Source organism: Rhopalosiphum maidis, chromosome 2 (genome assembly GCF_003676215.2).
Source record: "Rhopalosiphum maidis isolate BTI-1 chromosome 2, ASM367621v3, whole genome shotgun sequence".
NCBI lineage: Eukaryota > Metazoa > Arthropoda > Insecta > Hemiptera > Aphididae > Rhopalosiphum > Rhopalosiphum maidis.
In genome coordinates, this window is record NC_040878.1 from 34,554,050 (window position 1) to 34,580,610 (window position 26,561).

At 26.5% G+C, this 26,561-nt stretch overlaps 1 protein-coding gene across 1 annotated transcript in view; it reads right to left on the reverse strand.

The window, feature by feature from the left end:
* Window positions 1-26,319, reverse strand: part of LOC113554899 (decaprenyl-diphosphate synthase subunit 1) — a 33,769-nt gene extending 7,450 nt beyond the window's left edge. Inside the window, exons 1-6 of the mRNA XM_026958989.1 lie at window positions 25,969-26,319; window positions 14,637-14,789; window positions 13,888-14,021; window positions 13,088-13,229; window positions 1,271-1,360; window positions 1,047-1,178 (exon numbers count right to left, since the gene is read on the reverse strand). Coding sequence (XP_026814790.1) covers window positions 1,047-1,178; window positions 1,271-1,360; window positions 13,088-13,229; window positions 13,888-14,021; window positions 14,637-14,789; window positions 25,969-26,130 — 813 coding nt within the window. The 5' untranslated portion in view covers window positions 26,131-26,319. The remainder of the gene's footprint in view (window positions 1-1,046; window positions 1,179-1,270; window positions 1,361-13,087; window positions 13,230-13,887; window positions 14,022-14,636; window positions 14,790-25,968) is intronic.
* Between the last annotated feature and the right edge of the window lie 242 nt (window positions 26,320-26,561).

A 26,561-nucleotide genomic window follows, 5' to 3' on the forward strand; every position in this document is an offset into this window, starting at 1 on the left:
TTTGCAGCGTCCGATGCATATTATAGTTTTACCGGACATTGTCACGACGAGTGACTCGACAAAAACAAATTATCTCGGTCCAGTTTTACCATCTGAGTGCTCTATATATTCCTTCAACGGGTCCTTGCGATTCAGCCAGGCGTTTAAAAGAAATTAAATTTGAGACGTTCGTTAAAAGCAAGAAAGTATAGCGAAAATTAATACGTAATGTAATTGTTTTATTCAGCGTTTAAACACACATATGTATTATATATATATATAGATAGATAGATATATAAACACCGATGCGATGGCCTATAATGGAAAATAAATGGTGTGAAAAATACTTGATACGCTTCCGAGGATTTATTCAACGTACATCCCGAATACGGACGATACCATGGCAATTATTTTTGGAAATAAGGCCAAGTCCGACTGGAACATTGTACACAGATAATATAATAATTGTACAGGAGTTGCTGTTAATTTACGAATAACATAATATTAGGGTGATACGCTAACCGGCTTTTGGTATAAAGAAAATTAATGAATACGTTCTCGATAATTGGTTTTTAATAATAATAATTGTAAATATACAGTGATATTTTACAAATTTATTATTGCATTAATATATTATAAGGTACATTGAATCAAATTAGGTATAAATATGTAGGTCTAGTAAAATATTTATTTTTGTTTTTGCAATTTTAAATTAGACACATAGTATAAAACATTAGGTCTGAATAATATGCTTCGACCAATGCGAGAATATTAATGTAAATAAATATTTAATTAAGAATGAAAAGTTACAAATATTATAATTTAAAATATTAGAGGAACGATATGAAGGGGTAAATAGGTTAAAAAATGTACATTTAAATACAAAACGTGTTCGTTATAAGTATAAATAATTATAAGAGTTCAATAATAATTTAATACGTATGTATCAAACTATTAAAAGTATAATTCAATTAAAATAAATAAAAAATCTTTGTTTGTCTTTATTTTATAATACTTACTCGTATATGTAAATAAGTGTATATCGAATTATATAATTTTATACTTACAGCTTTTACTGAATTGGCTATGAGGCTAGCTGTTTTTCTATAAGTTTTCGTTAAGTAATGAGCAAATCTTTCATTCTCAGTCTCCTTAGAGCCGAGCTGCATGAACTCTCCTTGAACCAAGTCAGTGATGATCTGTAAAGTTTTCAATTTGTGCCGTTTTTCGATACTGTATAGGATATTTTTTAAGTTTGTTTTAATATTAACATTAACAAGATTACACGTACTTGGCTAAGCGTGATTGTGACGTCATTGTGATTAAGTCTGGCGATCATCATAGACGTAACTGCCAATATATAATCACCAGCCATGGCTACCTAAAAAATAAAAATACAAAACAGTTAAGACATTTGTTAAAATAAATATATTTTTTTTAATGCTATGTTTAACATAGATATGTACTCGAGATATTAATTCGTATTTATTGTTTCTACTTTTTTATTCATATAAATACGATTTTAATTAATCTAAATTAAAAATATTAACTCTATGACCGAATAAAAGTAAAATAAAACATCTATATGGGATAAGAGCTTTATATTTCATTGTTTAAAAATCAAGAGGGCAGCATATTGATTATTAAGGTCTATGTGCATTACTATAGACAGTTAACGCCAAAAAATACTTTCTCTATAATAATTATAGTATTTATAGCTGTTATTCATAAATTAGAAAAACCAGATGTATACGTTATTTCTTTCAAAGAGAGACTGAAAAAAATTTAATAAATACATATAATTTCTCATTGGTTGATCTACGTCTTGGAGGCAATAGGAGTTGCCTAACTTGAGCGCCCGGTTACGCCTCCAAGATGACCGTGTACTTATGACCCCCCTTGGACGAAGATAATGATACAATAATATGATGGTCATTGGTCAGACAGAAACATTGATTTGTATATATATATATAAGACTAATGAAATTATTGGATGTAGATTTCTAAAACATAGCTAAAAATATAAAATTTAAATGTAATTTGTGAAATGTTTAGGCTTATTAAAATTAAATTTATGAGATATAAGAATACATAACTTAAACATTTTATTTTATTTATATGTTTTTGAAAAAAGTTTATAACAAAAAAATGTCTTATAAAAACCATTATGAAATGCTTCCAGAACATATGAGTTCCAGGTTAATGTAGCTCAAAAACTCATATAAAAACAGGAAATATGTTTGAAAAGAAAATTAATAAACATTCATTAAAGAAATTAGAATTTGTACATAATATAATAATAATTAATATTAATAGTTATAAAGGAGGCTATAAATTGTAATAATTATACTTCAGTAAATAAAGGCGAATACAATTAAGATAAATAAAATATTAGTCTAATGAGCATTTATTTTATTTGAAATTAAATATACATTAGTATGTAATTTTATTCGTAAGAAATTCTAAAATACATAAATAAATTGAATGTTATTTCTACTCAATCGGTAGAAAATGTACAAGTGTCATAATAATAACATTAGTTGACGCCATCAGGCTCTATATGTTAAGTAACAATTAAATATAAAACAAACAAACTTTCTTATGTAGTTTCTCCCCAAAAATGTAATGTTATTTACTAATTAGTAGAGTAATAAATAATAATATTTTATTGTTTAAAGTGTGGATTTCACATGTACATTTTTGATATAATACACGCACTTATTTATACGAACTTGTTAATAATAAATCAATATTATATACTATTATATTACAAGTATACAACAAGAATTTTTCCAAACATTTGATTATAATTTGTATTGATTATATAATTTCAAGGAATTAGTTATGTAAATAATAACGACAAACTAATAGAAACATCAAACAACATACTTGTTTAAAATAAGAATAATGCTGCAATACACATAAGTACCGGCTTATGTCTTATATATTTAGTAAACAATAGAGTGGTTAAGAAACTATCCAGTAAAATTGATTTCATAATATTAAGAAAAAATAATTATTAAAAATTGAAGGGCCTCAATAATTCAAAACTCTAGATCATATAAATTTTTAAATGCAAGGATTTTTTACAGAAATATTAAGTTTTGTCACAATTTCAATTTAGAGATGAAAGTTTTAGTATACCTACTATGTACTACAACAAAAATAAATAAATAAAATAAAATATATATAAGATAATCAATATAAATAAAAATTTACTAAGCTATAAATAATTTAGGTATAAAACTGTTGAGTAAATTAATTAAATTTCGCGATTTGGGATTATTATTTCAGAAAATACAAATATTTTTATACATAATATGTATTATCAACTGAAAACTATAATAAGTGTTATAGAAAAGTAATTTGAGCATTTGATAAACTATTTTGAAGGCGAATATCCAAATTCTGACTTTTGACTATACTGCAGACTTAAGTTTTTAACTTTATATTCGCTTTATAATAAACTATTAATGAAAATAAGATAAAGTCACATAGCTATTAATGTTAGAGGATGACACATTTCTATATTTTTTTTATTTTTTAGAGCGTAGTATGTATCGGTTAGGTTAGGTATACAGGTATACATATTATGTAGTACTACGTATTTCACCCAAACAAACTTACGCCACTGAGTATACATATAGTTTGTTTGCATTAGTTACAGCCTATAATTGATACACCGCGAACGCGGTCATACGACAACATTTATAGATATTTTGTCAAAGATTCCACAAAATATGTTTTGTACACATTGTGAACATTCGGAGTGACCTTTAATTATTATACATATAGCACATAGACGCATAATTTTCCGACGAGTTTATTGTATACATTTACTCATGGATAATTGATTCACCCGTCAAAGCTTGGAAACGTTTGACATAGATTTGTACCCATGTATGAAGCCGAAAAACCTTGGATATCCAAAGCCGATATACATAATATAATAATGTTCATTTACTTTCGCCCATCGGACATTAGGTATCGTCGTATATAATTTCGCAAACTCGCGATATAGCTATTGGACAAGAGAACAAATCAAAATGGAAAGAGACGTATAATTGTATTATGCAATCTACTCAAAAAAATATATACGTTTGTGTACCTTATACAAATACACCACACACACACACACACGCACGCGCACACATATTAATTCGAATTATTTATGAGTAAAGCGACGTTGCTTAGTCATGTTAAGCTGTATGCCAAGGTCGGATAGTTTTTCGAAAAGAAAGAAACATAAAACGCTCGACCGGGGCCTGAGGGGGAGGTGCGCCTAAGGAGAAAATACACACTCATCGCACGCACATATTATACAAGCAGTCTGTGGTTGCATAATTCGGTCGGATGTGAAAAGAAACAGCATTCCAGCAGATAGCATATATAAGGAGATGATAGTAAAGGTGTGTCTTACAAGCAAAAGGATAATATACGCGACGGATGCGATGACCAACCAACCGATAGAAGCGCAGCCTTGTGTCCGGTCAAGGACGGACGCTGGTCGGTTATACACGTGGACATTCGAACGTTCACCTGACGACATCTGACAGACCCGGCAAGAGGGTTGTATACTTGGATATTAATGTACATAAAAATCACATTGAAAAAATAATTATTATTTAAAATCTGTTGAGAAAAACTGATCAATAATCAAAAACTTAACAAACAGTTAATACAATTATCTATTTCAAAAACTGCGATATAAATTTTATTATATAATATACATTTATGATTGATATTGGTTTAATTTTTCAGATTTTAACAAAAAGATAATTTAACATGGATTGTAAAATTCTAATTTTAAAAACTAAAGAAATTGCACTTATAATATAAATACACCGATTATTTAATAATTTGTCGGTTCAAAGTTTATCATTTTATTGAAATAGTTCAAGGAATACATAAGCAGCAAATATAACATGTTATTAATTGATGACATTTATTAATGATATTTTTATTTATTGCTTACATTAATTATAAAATGTAACTAATTTCGTTTTTGCAGTGAATTTTATTTTTAGTAATAAATTTCTATATTTTAATAGACACAATAATGAGTTAAGTTCCGGAAAAAACTTTTTTCTGCTATTTCAATTTAACATTGCCCATAAATGCCAAAACACAGAGCATTTTAAAGATATATTTATGTGTAGAGATATTAAAAAATGTATTTAATAACTAATAAAGTAATATTTTTTTTAGCTACTTTAGTATTGACTACTACAGGGGTTTTCAACCTTTTTATGCAGCGGGTCAAGTATTATTTTTTAAAAATCTTACGGGCCACTTTCGTAGTAAAACTTGTATTTTATATAAAAATTCAGTTTTATTATTACAATTTTTATGATTAAATTTTAAATTACAAACTATTATTATTAAATTATACATTAATTAAACTTAGAATTATTTATTAGATAAATATATTTTTTTTTAATTATAAATTATTTATTTTGTTTTTAGTGAGATAACTGACATTGTTTTTCACAAAAAAATTATTCTATACTTGATTGGAGATGCAATCACGAATACATTTTCTAAGTGAATGTCAGTTAATTGCGCTCTAGTTTTCGATTTGAAAATTTTTATTTGTGAAAAATATGTTCACAAGTGTAATATAGTTATAATTTTATCGAAATAGAAAAGCTACATGATAAATTTCAAATATGATCGTGGGCCGCATATTATGGCAAGGGGGGGGGCGGGTTGAAAGCTCCCGGACTAGTAGGTATAACATTCTACAATATAATATGGTATATTGGGGTATTGGCATATTACACTAGCAATACATAAAGTAGTTAAGTATATACTTAATAATAAAAGTTAAAAATAGTATAGACAATAACCTATATCATATTCATCAACTCACTTAGTAGCCTTAAAATCATTCAAACAATAAACCATTTTAGTAGAATACAACTAATTTAAGAAAAAAACTATCTGAAGAATAGTGAAAAAGAATAAGCAATTTTTTTTATAAAAGAGAACTTGGATTCAGTATTTTAATCGAAAACGAAAAAAGTCATTTAAGAAATCTCAAACGCGGTTACCTCAACATATTTTTCGGCAAACAAAAAACCATATTATACAAATTATAATTAATGACAGATGGAAAAATCTAGTTAGGCAAAAATTAAATAAAATAAACTTTAAAAATATAAACTTTGGGTCGAACCGTATTAAAATAAAAGAAAAAAATTAAAAGTCCTTATGCAGTTAAGTACAAGAACACATATTTTTCCCGCAGTTATATATGGCAAATAAGAATTCTGCATATATAGATTATATGTGGAATCAATTATGTATTATCACTGAATGCTGTAACATGAAAAAACATTAAATCCTTCAAGAAATCGGATAGGTACTGAGTCCTAGTACAACATAAAATTATATAAAAATCTCATGTTTTTTTTTATAAAAAATACTAATATTTATAATTTAATACAATGTATATAAATCTGAAAAACTATTGTAAAAAAAATGTCTGTAGTTAATTGTACGAGTATACTAATGGCTTCAGACGTAAGGATATTTATATTTTAGATCAATAAAAAAGTATATTTATAGTTCCTAAATACCATAATATACGTATGGTATAATATAGTATTTCACCATTGCCGAATTTCATAACATTTTAAATTACATTATCCTAAATTATGTTTGTCTTGTCGTGACCCAGTCAAAAACAAAACAGAAAAAGCTCAAAGACCGCAAAATGATTTATGATGTTATATTATGTACCAACGTTGACAGATATATACTTCACTTATCTAAATGAACATAGTATAATAATAATTGTGTAACAAAAAAAATTTCAAAGAAAAATAAAGAATAGAAGACATTTATACAACAGTATATTTTGCTAAATGTGTATGTATATATATTGATTTTGTCATTTAAAACCATATAATTCAAAATAATAATCAAGAATCAAGGAGCGCTACCTTGTTACAATAAAATAATTTATTATATTTACATATTTCTCTAAATTTTTCTAATTAAATTGTTACCATCCAAATAAACAAATATCAACACTGCTAGTTGAGCTTCTAAAATAATTAAAAACGTATGTCAAAAGTCATATCGAATTATGACAAAAAGATTTAAAAAGATCTATTTCAAATATTGAACGAAATCAGTTAGTATTCGATGATACAGAAAATCTCAATAATGGTTAGGTAAGTTTAACGTATTATTATAAAATATTAACGTATTTTAATAGAAAACTATAATAACTAATAACCTACTTGTCTTGTAATGTGACAAACATTTTTCTTAAATAATTATTATAAGTTATCAATTATTTATTGTAAGGTATGGCGTTAATAATACATTTAAAGTTAGCAAATTTATATGGGAATAAATAAATACAAATATAACGATGCCAACCTTTACTTTTTTTTTAAATAACCAAGTCTTTAAAGTAATTCAGGTCATATTTTATAGATGATCTGTTAACAGACAATTCTTACAAAAAAGTACTATATGGGTACCGGGAAAATTTTCCAAGTTTCTTTATTAAATTTTACAAACATATAAACAAAAAACGCATCAATATTTTATAACTAGAAAGTTGGTTCATCTTGTGCCAATACAATAATTATATTACAGGTGAAAGCAATCCATGTTTAATATTTTGTGGTAGGAATATTTTTGCAAGTGTGCCTCGGGTTGAACTTGGGTGTGTCATTTTAGAGGGTTTCGACTGCATTCCAATGCCCTTCTCTAATAATTTCACTATAAAGGTCATATGACCATTCTGGGTCAATGGGTTGTAGGGGTTATAATAACAGATTTCGTTTGTGCTTTTTCACAACCATAGAGAAGTAAGGATGTACACGTCATACCAAATTACATTTTGTATCTTCAAATAAATATTTTAAAAATTTAAATAGATTGGTAGTTGGTACATATCTAAATAAGTAATAAATACGAAGTATAATTTCTGATAGTGTAAAAATTGGTTTATTTATTAAACACGATTTGTCATAATTTCTATGATTTAGTAATAGCGTATTTAAATAAATAACTGAAGTTAAAGAAAATAATAATTCGTTGAAAATATAAAATAATATTAAAATGTTGTTTTAGTAAATTAAATTTATTTTAAATACAACAATCACGATATTAGTTATGAAACAATAACATTGTTTCATAATCACAACATAATTCTGAATATAAATGGAATCTAATGACAGTAATTCCATATGATAAGTGATAAACGGTCCAATGAAAATATGACAAAATAATAAAATACCTGTGAGGTTATGTGAATGCAGAAACGTATTTTCTAAACAATGTCTAAAGGTTTACGGATGAAACGATGTTTACTCAATGTAAATTTCGTTGTCTATTGTGTTCGATGACTATGTCAAACCCATTCGTGTATTTAAGTTAATTGAAATTAATGACGGAACAAATTAGGAAATAATAAAAAAAAAATTGTAATATTAATAAAGCATATAATTGTGTATGTGTGTGTGTGTAATAATGTATTTAACGAAGGTATATTGTTTAATACACTAACAGTTTACGACGATAAACATTCAAGGAGTAGTCCTAAGACAAAATTAATAAAGCTATTCTATATCAACGTATTACATAATAAATAATGTTTCTAATTATGTTATATCATGATATAGATATTATACAATGTGTGCACATTAAACAAAAGTGTCAGTGATTTGCTGGCATAACCTTTGAGCTTCTAGGAATTTATGATATTATTATGTTTAGCATGTCAAAATACATAAGTATGTCTTAAATTTTTATTGGTTTGTTTACCCTTAATTAAAGTAAAATATTTTAGAAATAAGTATGCAATATAATTAAGCAAAATATAATAAACATTAACTAAATTATACAGAAGTACTAATTATTTTTTCGTTTATTATTTGCATAGTTTGTCATTATTCATCAATCATTATTATACAATATATAACTAAATTTTACTATAATAATGAGTTCCAAATAGCATTAAATAAAAATGGTTTTTAACATATGCATAATATATATCGAGAGTACTTTTGTGAGTTTAAATTATAAATTCACTGAATTGATTGGATATCTGATCATGATATTTCAAAAAAAAAACCGTGTGAAAATTATTATTTTTTTCGAAAAAATTATTATTTATTAAAATTAAAAATATATAATTTCCATCTCTCAACCACATTTTTATTATTATTTATATTACCCTTTTATGTTTTATTATTTAATTAATCTCTTGTATTTTAATAGTTGGGAAATGTCTAATATATAGTTATAGGAAAAGTTGTTCATCAGAATTTAAAATGGAAAAATGTATTTAATATATCAAATGAAATAATTACAACTTTATAATATAGGATAATGGTCCTATAAAATCCGTTATTTTGGTAAATATAACTCAAAGCATTCAGGTTAAAAAAATATATTATTTAAAAATAAATTAAAGACGTGAAAAAAATCTATCCACTCTTAACAAAATGGTTTTATCAAAACCACTAACATTTATAAAATTTTAAAATAGTATTTATCGTCAAATTGATGATTTTAAATTTTCAAATATCTTGTTTAATGTAAAAACTAGTAAAATATTTAAACGGTCAATCACGTTTCGCTCTCACCGGTTACTTATACGCGCCAGCCCTTCCTGTTATACCTATTATAATTTATCTGGAAACCGGATCTTTGCTTATTCAGTTCCCAGGAGTTTTGTCACAAATATATAATATCCGAGAATCAAACGGGCTCTCTAAATTTGGACGACAGTGCATGCGTCAAAGTATTATTTATTAATGTGTGTCTATATATACATATATATAGAGATAAATAAAAAATGTGTTGTTTACACATTGCGTGAAAGGTCTTCCGGAACAAGCGTCTAATTGTGAAACACACACGACGCATACTCCTAACTACACAGGCTGCCTACGCACGCGTTGAACTTTCTCTATATGCACGTTGCCACCGACACACAAACGCATATACAGGGCCAAGAATAATATTATATTATATAGTACGATATTTTGGAGAAGAGGGGGGGGGAATAAAGAGATATATAGAGAGAGCGAATGAGATAGAAAGAACAAAATACAATTTTTTTTCTACTGACAAGACGTAATAATCATAATAAATTCAAGACTGCAATCCTGACAGTACTATTGGTAAAAAAAAGGAATTTGCTGTATTAATTATAATTTCGAGGATATTATATTCATATGATGCAACTCACGACAGTACCGACATACCATTCACGCGCCAACGATACACAGCTATAGTAATGACTATACTACCGTGCGCCAACCGGCGGACGACCTTGCCCTTTATCGCATAGAGACGTTGCATGTGGACCACGGGTTAAACTTGTCCGGTTGACATTTTCAATTTTTTTCTTAGTATATATCTCCCTCAGTCTCTCTTTTTTTTCTACGGTTTTCCATAGAGATCGACAAGTTCAGCTAATCGTGGTGGAGAGTTCTTGCCTACATAATATATATATATATATATTTATTACCACGACGACTGTCGTTTATAGTATACTATATTATCGAGGTACAAAAAAATACAACAAAATACAGACATCCTGCACGTGACTTTCTTATAAAACACCACTTTCGAGAATTGTGTACGTTTGTCGGGTTGCTCGAGTGAAATTGATCGATACCCGCGTGTGCGGTATTCCGAGACCAGACATCTCTGCCGCCGCTGCGGCTCGAAACGCGCGTAATAAGTGGGTCTCTGGCCTCCACGCGAACCAACCTATACCTTATTATACCTGTCTACCTGCCTGCCTAGTGCCTATATTATACAGTGAAAGTATAAACCCACGGTGCCAAACCTTCTTCATTCATCGATATATTGGTCTTAGCCGGGTCGGTTATTGGTCACCGGCGCCGCGTCGGATTTAATTACCATCATTACACCGCGATATACCACTTATATATTATAATAATATAGTGTTCGTTGTTGTTTTTGTTGTTATTTGAGGTATTATAATCATTATTGTCGACACTTGTCGCCAATACATGACCAGACCGCGATGCAAGTTTCTTTATGAGCGATAAGATTACACGTCGTTTAGTGCATTATCAATAATCTGATCATGCGCATTTTTAAAAATATATTATAATATAATCTTAAATACTATGTAAGGATTAGCTATTATTAACGATTGAATTTTTGAAAAATAATAATACGTATAAAAGCAAAATAATTATAATAAAAGAGCAGTCATTTGTTTTCACTGTTTTCAGATTAATTTATTCTAAAAATATATCAAGGTTTTATAAAAGATCAACGTACTGCACTGTCAGAAATGTTAACAGTGAGATAGAATTTAATTAACTGAATCATACCCAATACTAATAGATCATAATTACTCTTTTAGTTCTAATGTCACATTATACAATTTTAAAACTTTCATAAATGTTTAACACATATAATTACTAAAATAACAGTTTTTCACCATTTGTTTACCACATACCAATTTTAAAGAGTAATAATAATATTATGTTAATATGCGACCTCTTCTTAATACTCAAATAGAGTGTATAACATATATTTTTAAGTGACAGTAATATATAGTATTTCAAAAGGTTTTAAAAATGTTCTACTTATACATAACGAGTAATTTTGTTTGATATTTTGCAGTAAAATTATAATAAGTACAGAGAGTTAAGGTCAGTATTACACATTTATATTTATTAGATACAAGAAAATAAAAAAATTCAAAAGCAAAGCATATTTAAAAAAAATTGGAATGACCAATGTAGTACATCTATGATGCATATATTGTATATCTATACAGATATACAATATTTATAGTAATTTATAACATTATTATAAGCTAGATTTAGGAGGATAAACAACGCAACTTTAAATAAGGCATGTTTGTTGATAAGATGATTTTATTTAATAATAAAATTTGCTGGGATATGAAGTTCTACAGTTTTAAAAGAAATTTTTCGAAATCTAACTTTGGTTTTTTAGTCATTACATCCATGTAATTGTTATACTGATTATTACCTTGTACGATCAAGGTTTACCAATAGTTATAATGGACTGGAAAGGTTTTTACTCTCAAATTACCATATATCAGATGGTTTATTCAACGTAAACAATCATTATTTTAAAAACATTTAAAGTTTTTATTGTTATTATTTTTATAATTTTAATTTTTGTTAATATCAATATAAATTTTTAATTTTATATTTTGATATTATGTGCAAATAAAAATTCAGAAGAGTAGCTAATTAGTTATAACTTTTAAGTATTTAAAATTCAGCTGTGTGGTGTTATAGATAAACATTTTGCAGCATATCCCTCTTGCCTTTCGCAACTCAACAAAACTAATATAAACTAAAAATACTTAAAACTCATAAAGTAATGATTAAATATATAAGAAATATTTTGCTTTGGAATATGGAAATAAAAATGAAGTCATAAAAAAAATATATATTCATAAATGTTAATAAGTGTATAATTTTTTAAATAATGAGTGTTCTTTAACAAAAGAATCACTTGGTTAAGAGTTGAACTAAAAATAGTCTTATTTATTATTATATAAATACATTAGACAAAATTAATTATCAAATTTAAAATCGAAGAATAAAATATAAAATAGTTCAAGGTAATAATTATTTTTTTTTAGTACGAATAGTGAAATGTTCTTATTAGTAAATATACTTAATCTTTGTTGTATGCATAAATAGATTATATACTTACTTAGGTACGGAATTATACTATTGTGAATAATTGATGTGTATGATGACTATATTTTTTAATCAGTTTTAGATAGTAATAAAATAGAGAAATTTTTAAAAACGATTTTCAGATAAAATAACACTTAAATATTTCTAGCCAAGTGAAAATCTTCAACAACTGGTAGTTAAATGAATAATTGTAAGTCTCCCAATAATAATTTATTTTTGATTTACACATGAAATATAAAAATATTATTTATATTTTATTACATTTGAATATTTGATATGTATACTCGTAATTTTACGTAATTCATGTTATTAAGTATAATTTGTAAAATGCAGTAAAGTTAATATTAATTTAAAACACCGATGGAAAACTATAGTTTGGTTATACAAGAGAAAAAATGCGTGTTACTTACTTTTTTGTGACTCCAAAGTGCATTTACACTTGGCTTTCCCCGTCTGAAGTCTGATTGATCAATTACATCATCGTGAATTAGAGATGCAGAATGGATCATTTCAGCAATCATAGCTACTTCTCTTTGTTTTTTGTCCAAACCACTGTAAAAGTACGATAAATACTATAAGAAATTTATTTACAAGTAAATGTATTAATTTAGTTTAACTAAGTTTTAAGATATCAATAACATTTAATTTAATTCAAAATTATCAAAAAAAAAAAAGTAAAACCACTACAATGTTATGTTAACACATAGTAATTTGAATAATATTGTTAACAATGATTTAGTAGGTACTCAGGTTATTTCATAAAATGATTAATAAATTAAATGTGTGTACAGTAGGATTTAATAATAGTATAGTAGTTGGTATGCTCCACATAATTACATTTTTAAAATAATAAATATAGTTATTTCGTAATTTGTTTGTAGTTTAATATAGAGTACATATAAATATTATAGCATATATATCATCAAAGTTAATGAAATCAACTTTTTTCACTTAAATTTTGGATGCAAAAATGTGTACGTAAGACTTAGACAAGAATGCAAGTAAAATATTTAGGTTACACGAACTATAACCAGTTTATTAATATCCTTGATATCTTCCCGCGTAAGTATATGTCAACCAGTCGTACAGTTCTATCCGTATAAACATACTTTGATCTACTTTTTTTTTTCATATTTTCACTATCGCGACAAATAAGAATTTTAGGTATCATTTAGATTTAGATTATTGTTAATAAAATGTGCCAACTTACTTATTATTCATATGGTAATTTATGGCATGAGCCATCAGGATAGCCACCATAGGCCTAAGGGCTTTTCCTTGCCCATCGAAGTAATAAGTAGCTATCGTCCGTAGCTCATCTTGATTAGTGTTCAGTTCGAGTTCCTGGATAATAAATAACAAGAATTATTTTTTAAATTAATTTTTTAACGATTATTATTATGACGTGTTTTTATACGCATTAAATATAGATAATTATAGATAAGTATACAAAATCAATTTATATGTATATACATTATATATATATAAACAATAGAAAATAAATTCATTATATAATTTAAGATTGAATATTTCGAAATTATAAATGGTTAAAACTTTATAAGTTTATAATTATTAGTATAGACTAAAATTAGAGAGGTTTTAAAATATATATATATATATATATAAATTCTATAATAATAAATGAATAATGTCTGTAAAATATTTACTAAATATTCATGAATATGATTAAGTATGTTATTATTATGATAAAAATTAAATGATCAATAAAGAAAATATTAGGTTACATAATTTTAAAACTACAATTAGAAATTCATTTTAATTACTTAAATACAAATAATTTTCATGTAAAATGAACCAATTTATAATTAATAACTTTTATAGAATCAAATGTTATTTTTATCTTTTATAGATGGATTACATATTAATATTCCATTTTCAGTGATGATGTACATTAATTATATTAATACAGCTGAAGTTTAATAATAAAATATAACAAACCCGCGTGATGTCTGTGTATACATCCCTGAGGTCATCATCTAACAGTCTGTATGGGTCGATAGAAGACAGTGAATCTGTATCTGTATCTTGTAAAGTAGTGTAACGTCGACAGTGATTCCTCTGGTGATCAGATCTGATTCGGTTTAATTGTTTCTGTAAAAATTCATTGTTAATTTTTTTTCTCATTTCCAAAAAAACTATTAGTTAATATTTGTAACGCCCATGATATATTTGAAGCGATGTATTCCAATGCGAATGCACTTATATATTTTTAATGACCATATGACCGGTTTTCTATCATACACGCATGTATATACTTTCCATCCTGCAGGCATTTGGCCCCCTCATCATCGTCATGGGTATGTGGGACACGACCGAAATACATATTATTAATCGCATCGAAATTTTAATCGCAGGGGAACGAGGGTTTACTACACCAGTGTTGTTACCATATAAAATTATTTTATCGTTTGAAATTTGGAATATTTGTGCACATCTTTATTTTAATAAATCGTATAATATACTTATAAAACATATTATAATGCTAAATATAACATATTAATAAAAATAGATTTAAATTGGATTTCAAAATTTACAGATATAATGCTGAAATAAAAATTATTAAAAATGAAATCTTCAGTTCAAAATTAAAGGTTTAAAGTAGAAATCGATTTAGAAACTACTATACAATGTATTATTTTTATAACACCTAATAAGGTAGTTGGTTATTTTTCACCGAAGGACATAAATACGTACTTATTCCTATGATGCGAAGTTTAATACACATCTGAACTGTTCTTCTTTGATATTTTATTTATTTTAAACTAGCATCCTAAAAATATTTTAATTACTAAGATGCAAGTAATTTTATAATCTGTCGATTATAATTAATATTATATTAATCTAATTTCAAAACTTTAAAAATTCCAGTTATGCAATTTTATATAAAACACTGAATATTATTTAACACGTAGCTCAAATTACTCATGGTATTAGCTGGATTGAAATAATACTTAGCACACCCGTGTGCTACTTAAGGATTACATATTATTATATGTCAAATACGAAGAACATAAATATATTAAGCGTAGAATAAGACCGGTTATCTAGTTTGGTATTTATTTAGACTTTCAGGTTTCTATTATAGGTGTAAATATTGAAATAAGAAAGTGAGCTCTTCTGCATTTTAACTTAGTATTTAGTTAATCTAAATTAAAAACACGTTTAAATACAAGCATTTATATTTGTATTTCATCATAAACAAACGAGATTTTTAGTTTGTACCTCCAAAAAGCTAATACATTTAGTACTTATTATATATACTCTCATAACAGCCTTAACGTTTATTATTTTGATATTTATTACTTCTACTCTCAAAATATCTACAGACTGCCGTTTGTCATAATAGAGGTTAACTGGCACTTAGCTTTGTGTCTAATTATTTCATAGATTTTTTCATTAATGTGAACAGATATTACATTTGTGATATTACCAAGACATCATAAATACTATTTTTTATTTAAGTCAAAAATTGTTTGAGGACATTTTATGCCAAACATAGGTACTAAAAATATATTATATGATTTTAAGTAGAACTTGATTCACTCAAAATTGATCAATATAAAATATATTAAAAACTTTATATTCATTCATTTTTGCAGTTTTTGACAAAATTTTGGAATTCAAATAATTACCTTTCTAAATAAGTTCCTACCACTTGAATAATTGTATGAGTAAAATTTTAAATAGAAAAAAAACTAAACTTATATAGCTAATATAATCAAAAATGAACTTAATCCATAGCTCTATTCAAAACTTAAAATCAATAGATAATAAAATACCACTAACTAGTCTAATTATATCGTACAATTTCAATACATATTTAAAACTACTAAAAAAATGTAATTATAGTAACATAAGATTCTACAATTTACATTTAAATTTAAAAGTTTACTTTCTTATTAATATATTTTAAAACGTATTTTCGCGCTTTCTAACGCCGTATCAGGCAATAATCGGTGCATGTCCGGATACCACTCGAAATAATTACACATACTAACCGCAAGGCCACAGCAAAACGAAGTTCAATCGCCTCGCTACTTTACGCAAAATACTTTTTGCAAATTTCAGCCAACATTTTATTGTATTCAATAAATGTGTTAGTATTATTCTTTTCTTTATCAAAATTAAAAATGTCCACTATTATATACATCAATCAATTTGATTTATTTGCTATAACAGTGGACACATATAGAGATTGTATTACAATTTAAATGAACAATTGGAAAGTACAATACGCATAACTATATATAATTAGGTATAATAATTATTATTAAATCTAACAGAAAATGAAATATTGAAAATTAAAAATATGAGGAATATACCTAAATTATACTAGAAAAAATGTTAAATTGGGAAGATTATAATTAAATTAATTCATAACACACCAATCTACTGATTGCGATAAGTAATTTTGAAAAATAACAAGATAGTTTATTTTGAAAAATATTACAATAATTAAAAAACTATGGTATAATTGATTCAGTCTTAAAATATAGGTTGGTACAAAAATATTAATACACGAATAAAGTTATAAGTTGGAAATATTGTACAAAAATAAACAACAAACGTATGTATCAAATGCAAAAAAATTTAATTTTTATACAAATTCTTAGATTTAATTATTACACAATTATCTATTACCGGATGAACCGGAAGTTTCTAGTCATAACGTTTTGTAATATTAATATATATATATTTTTTAAATCAGTAATTTATGTGTCATCGTTCCAATGTGAAAGCTGCAGCAGGTTTATATGAATTCATACACTTGAGATTATAATAATTGCAATCAGCGTACGATAGCATTTCAAAGCAAATCCCCGCCAATTAATAATTAGAAGTCAACACATCTTGTATAATGTTATGATGTTTGTTCAAGAATCGTTTGTTTTTAAAAATACGACCGAGGTTAATTAAATTTAACCTAAGGTTTCGTACCAGACTATTGTTAATCTTATGAATTATCACTAACAATCATTTATGAAACTATAAACTACAGTTAGGGACATCACACATCGTAAAATAGTTTTTTTTAAGATTGACTACTTTAAACACACTTATTATTTATTTCATATATTATACTAAATTAAATATGATACTATTTAGAAGATATCCGTAAAAATGTACAAACAATTCAAATTAGGTACATTAGTTAAGTATTACACTACTTTATATTTACATAACAGATGGGGCAAATATTTTTTTATTTATAAGCGATATAATGTATATTTTATGTTAAATAGGATTTTTCTAAAAGACTTAGATTACATTTCCTTATGCTTTAACTTTTTATAAAAAAATTTTTACTTATTATAATTTTAATAATGAAATGAAATTCAAAATATAATTGTTTTTGTAAAGAATAAATACCAAATCTACAATTGAAATTTTTAATTTTTAATATAGTCTTATATTTAGTTATTTAATTTTTATTGTCAATAAAAATAGTATTACAATTATAATTGTAATGCACGACAACATACAGTTGTATTATTCAGAAACTCATATCAACAGTAAAATGAACCGAGAATAACATTCAAGAAAGAAACGCAGTTAATATTTTTTTTCGATTGGCCTCAATTTGGATACTGTGATCGCACTGGATGACACATTCCTAAGCGTTCTCGTGGTGTTCATGCAAGTGTGTATACGCTTACTTATTGGATAAAAGTAGAAGAGTTGAGGGAAAGGAAATAAAAAAGGATATAATATACTATTAACAAAAGGACTATATAGACGCCTTAACCCTATTTTCTGAATTGAATAAATTAAATTATAAAGAACCTATGTATGTTATAAAAAGTGTAATGACAACCTATCTGCGACTAATGCGTAACAATAATAATATATCAAACATATAGATACAACTGTACGAGTAAATATAGAATTTACTTAATAATAGAAAAGTTTTGTCTGTTATAATTCGTATGGCAACAAAAAATTCAAAAATTTGTTCCTAAAACTGTATTAAACATACACTCTTTAGAGGATGTCTCACCCGCAGTGTTGTCTCCGTCTTATACACGTAAGACATAGTAAATTTTCGTTCACCAGTTTCAATAGTGTGCTTTTAGTTTTAATATTAGAGTAAATTTACCTATTATCAAACTTTTAGGTGAGAACATTATCTGTGTTCTCTCGTTAAATTTTTACGATATTTTAATTTTTAAGTGAATTATGAGCATTTTTAAATATTTAATAATTGCATGCTCATAAACTCACATAAAAATAAAATATCGTAAAAAACCAACAAGAGGACACAGATAATATTCTTGCTTAAAAGTTTGATAATATGTCAATTAACTCTAATATTAAAATTAAAAGCACACTATGAAACTGGTAAACGAAAATTTACTATGTCGTACGTATGTAAGACGGAGACAACACATGCTGGTGATGAGACGTCCTCTTAGTTTACCAAAATTATTCTTTTATAAATTGTATCCAAGATTATTGTTTGACATTAAACATAAACAGTTCTAATTCCAAAGATGGGATAATAAAAAATTATAATGGTTTAAAAATTATCAGATTCAAATAATACTCTATTTACAGAAGAATTCTTCTTTTGGGTCCATCTGATTAGGCAATAATACCCATATAAGTGTAATCACGAATGAATTCAAATGTTCTGCAAATTCATAAATAATAAATATATATTATGAGAAAAATAGGAATAATATGTATGTATTATACTCTAATTATTTTATATATACCTATATAAATATTGATTTAAAACTGACACTGATAAATAAATAATATATCGTGGTATATTTATAATGTTAAGATGATTTTTTTAGTTATGTTAATATAGGTATGAAAATATTTTTTTATATATTTTGAGAATACCATCAGGAATATTCATTCTGGGAAAGTCAACTTATTTTATATTGGTACCTATATAGTAATATTTTATTTTAATGGCATACGACCAAGTATTAAATTAAATTTTAAAATGTTAACATTGCGTAATAAATATTTACAAAAACGTTATTATTTAATACTGATAATTACGTAAATAGTATAGAGCAAATTGCTAAAAGTGAAATAATCAATTGGTACATTTTTATATTGAAAAAACATCTAACATATAATATACAAATATATTACCTATTTATTTAATTTGAGTTACAAACTGCATAATAAAATTAGAATAAAAAACTAAACGCTATGATTTTAAATTAGATTAATAGTTAATTTGTCATGACCAATGACATTTTCCAAACTTTCTATAAAATGATGGCTTGATGGAGATTACGTCTTAATTTTTATAAACCGATTGTATTGTTTGAAAAATTAAGTTTGTCAATATTGTAGTTTGTAATCATAATTTGTATAAAATAGCTTTGATAATTTTATAAAAATATTTTATTTAGTTTTAATTCCAATGTATTTAATTAATTGTATTACCGATTCTAAAATAATCAATGAAATATTTTATAATTATTTTGAACAACTATTTGAATTTATACACTTTCTTCAAACTACATTACTACAACAGTAGCTAGTATATTATTCATATAAAGTAATATATTAACTATATTATTTTTATTTTAACATATCAAATACTAGTTAGCTAGTCAAATATTTCATGTTTTTATGTATACACTCATATCAAGACCCATATATTATCACGTATTACAAACATAGATTATAGATATAATTATCATGAAACTTAACATGCTCAAAGAGTGTGCTTTTCATCGGCTACTTGCTTAACATTAATGTTTTATTTATATACAGTAGCAGCAAATTAATTTCACAAAGTAGGTACAATAAAATAAAATATTGATTTAGACACTTTCTATGCACCCTAATGTGAAAGTTCTCAGTTAAAAATTCGAAAGTAATAAAATTAATTACTAAAGTAGGAACTTTAAAAATGGAAAAATTAAATTTAAAATGTTATTTATAATAGATACTTATACCCTTAGAATGTTAATTAAATAGCATAAGATGGCCATAAGTTATCTATGCAAACGTATAATAATTTGATGTCTAATTATCGCCATGGTAGTAATAAATATTATTTTTCATTATTTAATAATTTAATAACACACTTAGGTATATAAGCAAAATTTTAAACCAAATTATGTCATCTTAATAAATAGCTTTGAGGTATTCTGGAAATCATAATTTATATTGCTTTGATAATATGCTAAAAGCAAACAATACTCGTATTAAATACATCTAATTATTTAAAGATGAGTTGTATTTAATATAGTGTATACTATTATTTAGAGCGGATGGCATAAATTTAAAAAAGTAAACTATCCATGAAAATCGTACATGAGCAAGAGAGCCACGGCTTTCACTATATATATTAGAACAATTAAGAAATTACTTAGTTTGGTAACAAAATTAACCTATCTGAGCACTTAAGCTTTTATTCCTAGATAAGAATCTCCTTATGAAAACAACAATAATATGTTTTTTAATTTTTAATTAATAATTTTTCACGGTACAACTTAATTCATATTTCCTGAATACATTAGATACCTACCCATAAAAAAATTGGTCCTGAACTTGAAATACAAACAAATTGTCTAAGGATTATGCTGAGATAGTCGATAGTCTAGAAGTCTACGTGCTGAATACCACGGCAGCAGACATCCTGGACTGGTTTGCACGTGTTTCACTTGCGCTTTCACTCAAACAACGCGGCAAAAAGGAAACACCAAATCTTGTGTAGGTAAAGTCACAAGGTCAATACACTAAACATTGAAGGGGTCATCTTATCACACGGAAAAAATAGTTAAATTGCACAATTCTACGTTTTAAACACGGGAAATATTAAAAAAAAAAAAAAAATTATTTCATTAATATAGTGGTTCTAAATGTATATTATAATAATTAATTTGATTCTACATACTTTTACATTATATTAAACATAAACTTAATTTTTGATTGTTTAATTACTGTAAAAGGAATTACTTAATATCATTATCTTGCTGGCATATCAAAATTTAAAAAATTGATCGTTTTATGATTAAAAAATATATAATTTTATGATCAAATTAATGTAGGTAGGTACTTTCTAGAAAGACTTTATATTTAAAAATATTGTTTAAGTAATACGATTTTTAAGATTTCCTATCTTATGGCATTTTTAAACCATAAAATGCTTATTTTAAGATAAATCTTGAATGTATAATAGAGGAAATAAGAATTTCCCTTTATCTAAAAGTCAATGATTATTAAGAGGGCGCTCACCTCATATGTTATCTCTGTCTTCCAAAATATGTAAAACATAGCAAAAACTGTTTTGCGCGGTAAAGAACGGAGAGGGCTACAGTCATAACTAAAAAACGACATTTTCACCACATAAAGAAGAGAACGTTGGCTGTGAAATATCGTTTTTAATTTTTTCGATATTAGAACTACAAAAAAGTTATTCAAGTTCAAAAATAATGAATTTTGAAACAATAAGAAATTTTTTCGTATAATAGTTATATCATAAATATAAAAACAATATTTCATAGATAGTATTGTTCTCAACTATATTGTATATCAATTTAGAGTCTTAACTATTTCTACAGTCTGGGTGGTTCTATTCTGCTTAAAACAGTTTTGGCTAAGTCTTACATATAGTGTAAGATTGGGACAACACATGCTGGTGTAGCGTCCTTTTGATTTTAAAGTATGAATAACTTAGTAATAGTAATTAACTAATAATAAGTAAAAATTAAATAATGTTTTTAAATATTTAATAAGTATCTACTGGCTATTAATCTTTTTATAAAAATATACTTAAGTATAATAAAAATATTTAGAATATTTTATTTTATTTTATATTTATTTTATACACGTCTATAATATAATCTATTACAGACTCAAATCATAGCTTTAATATTATACGATAAATTACGAATAAGCGTAGTATTAAATAAGATGATCTAACATTGAAAACAATATTGATTGGAATAAAAATGTTATATAAGTCATTTGTTAGTATAAAGAAAACTTATAGCTTAGATTTAATCTTGTTATATAGTTAACAGTTAAAAATATTAAGTGCTTATTTATTTTCCAACTTGTGAGGCTTTATATGAAATTTAATTTGAACTATATTATTGTATATTGTATTATCAATGTATTGTGCACATGTTTGAACAAATAAGTTATACAATATTTTGTGATCTGGTTGGTACCAACTTATTATAACCAAATCAAACTATAAATTGTGTAGATATAATATGAAATATATGGTATAAATCTGTAATCGTATAGGAATTACTTATGATTTGATTTAAGATAGTTTGCTTGGACAAACTTTAATTTTAAACCATAAATTTACATTTTATTGATGAGTAAATATTTCTTCAATAATAGCTGGTATTTAAATATTTAAAATAATAATAATAATAATAATTGGGGTGTCAAATACAATATGATGAAATACCTAAAGTAAATTTAAATATAAAATATAGGATATTTAACGTTTACACGATAAAGCTAAAAATAAGTAAAGAAAGTTTCAAGGCATCTAGTAACAATTAATATCCATTGTTAATCCTTTAAATTTCTTTGAATGAATCATATTAAACATTTAAAGGTTTAAAATTGAATTATACCTATAATATTATTGTATAGATTCTTTATTAAATCTCTTCTTCAATAGCCCCTAAATAAAAATTGTAACGTAAAAATACCTTATCAATTTACCGATAATTTTTATAAGACGGCATCTTTTAAGATTGTAAATGCAATAAGATTTTTTATATTATATTATATATATATATATATATATATATAAAAAAAATATATATATACACTATATTTAGTATTGAGCTTAAAAGTATTTCAATTAAATAACACTACAACTATATAACTACGCAAACATTTAAGTTGTATCAATTTTGAAAATCGTAATTTTTAAGGGCGAAATGTGGGTGAGGCTGAATCGTTAGAATTTACAGGTCTTAATCGGATATGGTCTGGCGATTCGACGAGCTGGCGGTAATATGCTAGAAAAAGATAGACTATAAAGACAGACACAGTGAGAGAGAGATTGACCGAACGCGGGCTATACCAGGTTGTCGAACTTGATTAACGGTGTCGGCGGCGACTATATAGGTATACGTTATTTTTTATTTTTCTTTTCTATGTGTTATCGATTTTTTCTTTTTATTTTCTTAGTAGGCCAGTAACGTGTTGCGCACAACTGGTTCGTTATTATGGCGATTCACCTATACATACTATTGCCGCCGCCGCCGCCGCCAATTATACACATGCGTGCACTCGAAATTGCACGATGACGATACGGGTAAAACGTCACAAGGACGAATCGCATAAACACGCGACCATATTGTGCCGAGCCTGACAAGTCGGATAGTGGGTCGGCGGCGGCGTACCTACGTTATCCAAGTTCAAACATCCCCCTCCCACGCGACACAAAATGATTTTGTAGGTATTTATACATTATTATTATGAACCACGGTGGCGCTGCATTTACATAATTTACGCACATCGATATATAAAAATTATTTTGTTATTATTTTCAATAAATCATAAATGGAATAAATAGATAATAACAATTATGTATTAAAAATTGTTATGCAATCAATCATCAGATAAAAATATAATTTAATTATTGTCGATAAACGATTAATCCGTTAATGCGTCGCGTTTCAAACACTCGTCAAGCTCAATAACCCGTTTGACGGACCGAACGATTATAAACGGTATACCTAACGCTAATTATGTATGTGAAAAAATACAAAACGTATGTTCACATAACATATTCTATTATAATATGGTTGGTTTATAGATACAACAGTATTTAGAAAATAAGGATAAGAAAAAGTATCTATAAAATCATACGAAATTCCTGGTTTCCATACGTGGTTAAGGAATCTACAATTATAATATTAATTATTATCTAACGTGTTGCAATAAAAATAACAATTGCAACATATTCAATTTATGTGGCTAAATTTCAAATTATATAGTTAATTTAATTTGCAATTATCTTTATTCATACAAATTGTCCAAATTTAGTGTAATTAAAAGAAATGTATTTTAAATCATAAAAGTTTATTTAGGTATAAAAATCTAAATTTAATTTAATAACAATATAATATGTAATTTATATGCTTTATTCAATGACATAGGTAGTAACTATGGCAACAAGTTAATAGATAGATTATAAAAATATGTTAAAATAAAAAATAATATATTAATATATATTAAATATAGATAAACAAATAAACAGAAATCTTTTTTTAGTATACCTATGCTAATATGTAAGTTATTTGGTTTGATAACAAATAGTTCATAAACATAACTATAAATTACCACATAAGATGACTTTAGAGACTTTAAATTATTTAATATTTAGTTATCCACCTACCTATATTTTTGATGGAAATTTTATAATTTATTTATTTTACGATATTTAATAAATTAGGTAATTTAATTTCTAGACTAGACGGTAGATAATGAGTTATTTATACACAAAGAAAAAAAGAAATTTTTTTAAGAAAATGAGGTCGTTTTTCTTCGGGATTTCTTTGGGATACATTCTCTCATTACAGAAGAAATACGCAGCATAAAAAGATAAAATTTTAAGTACTGATCGTAACGATATATGAAGTATGTTCAGTAAATAGACTACACACAATAAAATATAATAAAATATTATAAATATTAAAAAATATTTAAAATTATTTTCGCATTTTTTAAATTTTATGTTGAGCTATAGGTATGTAATAAGAATGAATAAGGAACATTTTGTAAGAAAATTATTTACAAATATATGCACGTAATAACGATGTTTTTATTAAAGTATAATTTAAATATTATGTTATTATATTCAAGATTACGAAAATATTGGTATAGATATGACAATACTATAGTATTAGAACATAAAATATTCAGTTGATAGTATATTATGTGACCAAGTGATTATTGATTATCTTGCATCCCAGAAAAAAAATATAAAACTAAAATATTGAGTGAATAAAAACTATTGATATCTATCTAGTTGTGATTTCAAAAGCTTACTAGCTAGAAGATTAAATTATCGTAAAGTTGTGACGTTTGTATATATATTGGCATACTCTGTATAAAATCTTGTCCACGGGGAATGTTGCCAAAAAAAAAAAAAAAAAGAATCCTCGTATTGCAAAGTCATTGAAAGGACCTTGAATAAAGGTCTCTCACGAGGAAGTGAAAAAAAAAAAATACCAACACTAGATTAAAAACTTTGGAAAACTACAGACCGAACCCGTCACTCTGACGATGAGCTAGCACCCAGCCCAGTACTGACCTGGTAACATTGTAGCAGCCTGTCTGAGCCCCGACGGACGGCGGCCGTTTCCACGCCGGCTGCCACTGCATTGTGGTGACGGTTCCTGGACAAATTGCACACGAGTTTGTCGATACTGGCGCGAACGCACAACCGAGCACCGGACGTTATACGCGAAGCCATAGCACTGTACTGGACGTGTTCAACAACATCGGCGACCGAACCGCAACGACTTGTTGGTCAGCCTTACACACGGACACTGATCGACCGGCGACTGTGGACGCCACTCATAACGGAACAATCGAGAGCGGGCCGTGCTGCACGTAAGGAAATCTCCGCGGGCTGTTCACGGTGGTATTTCCACCTTTTTCCTACCAAACATCCGACCGACGGACCCGATATCACGGACCAGCTGTTCGTCAATGCGTATCATTTACGGGTGACCGGTGACCGCGATAACAGCCACTGTTGCCAACGTGGCGGACTGGCTGTTTCGGGGTTCCAGACGTTTTCAGCAGCTGTTGATGACTGATGTTGATAAAATCTGAGCGCCACTAAAACAGGAGCAGCTGATTTCAATGTTGTTGTTGTTGTTGTTGTCAGCGACAAGAGAT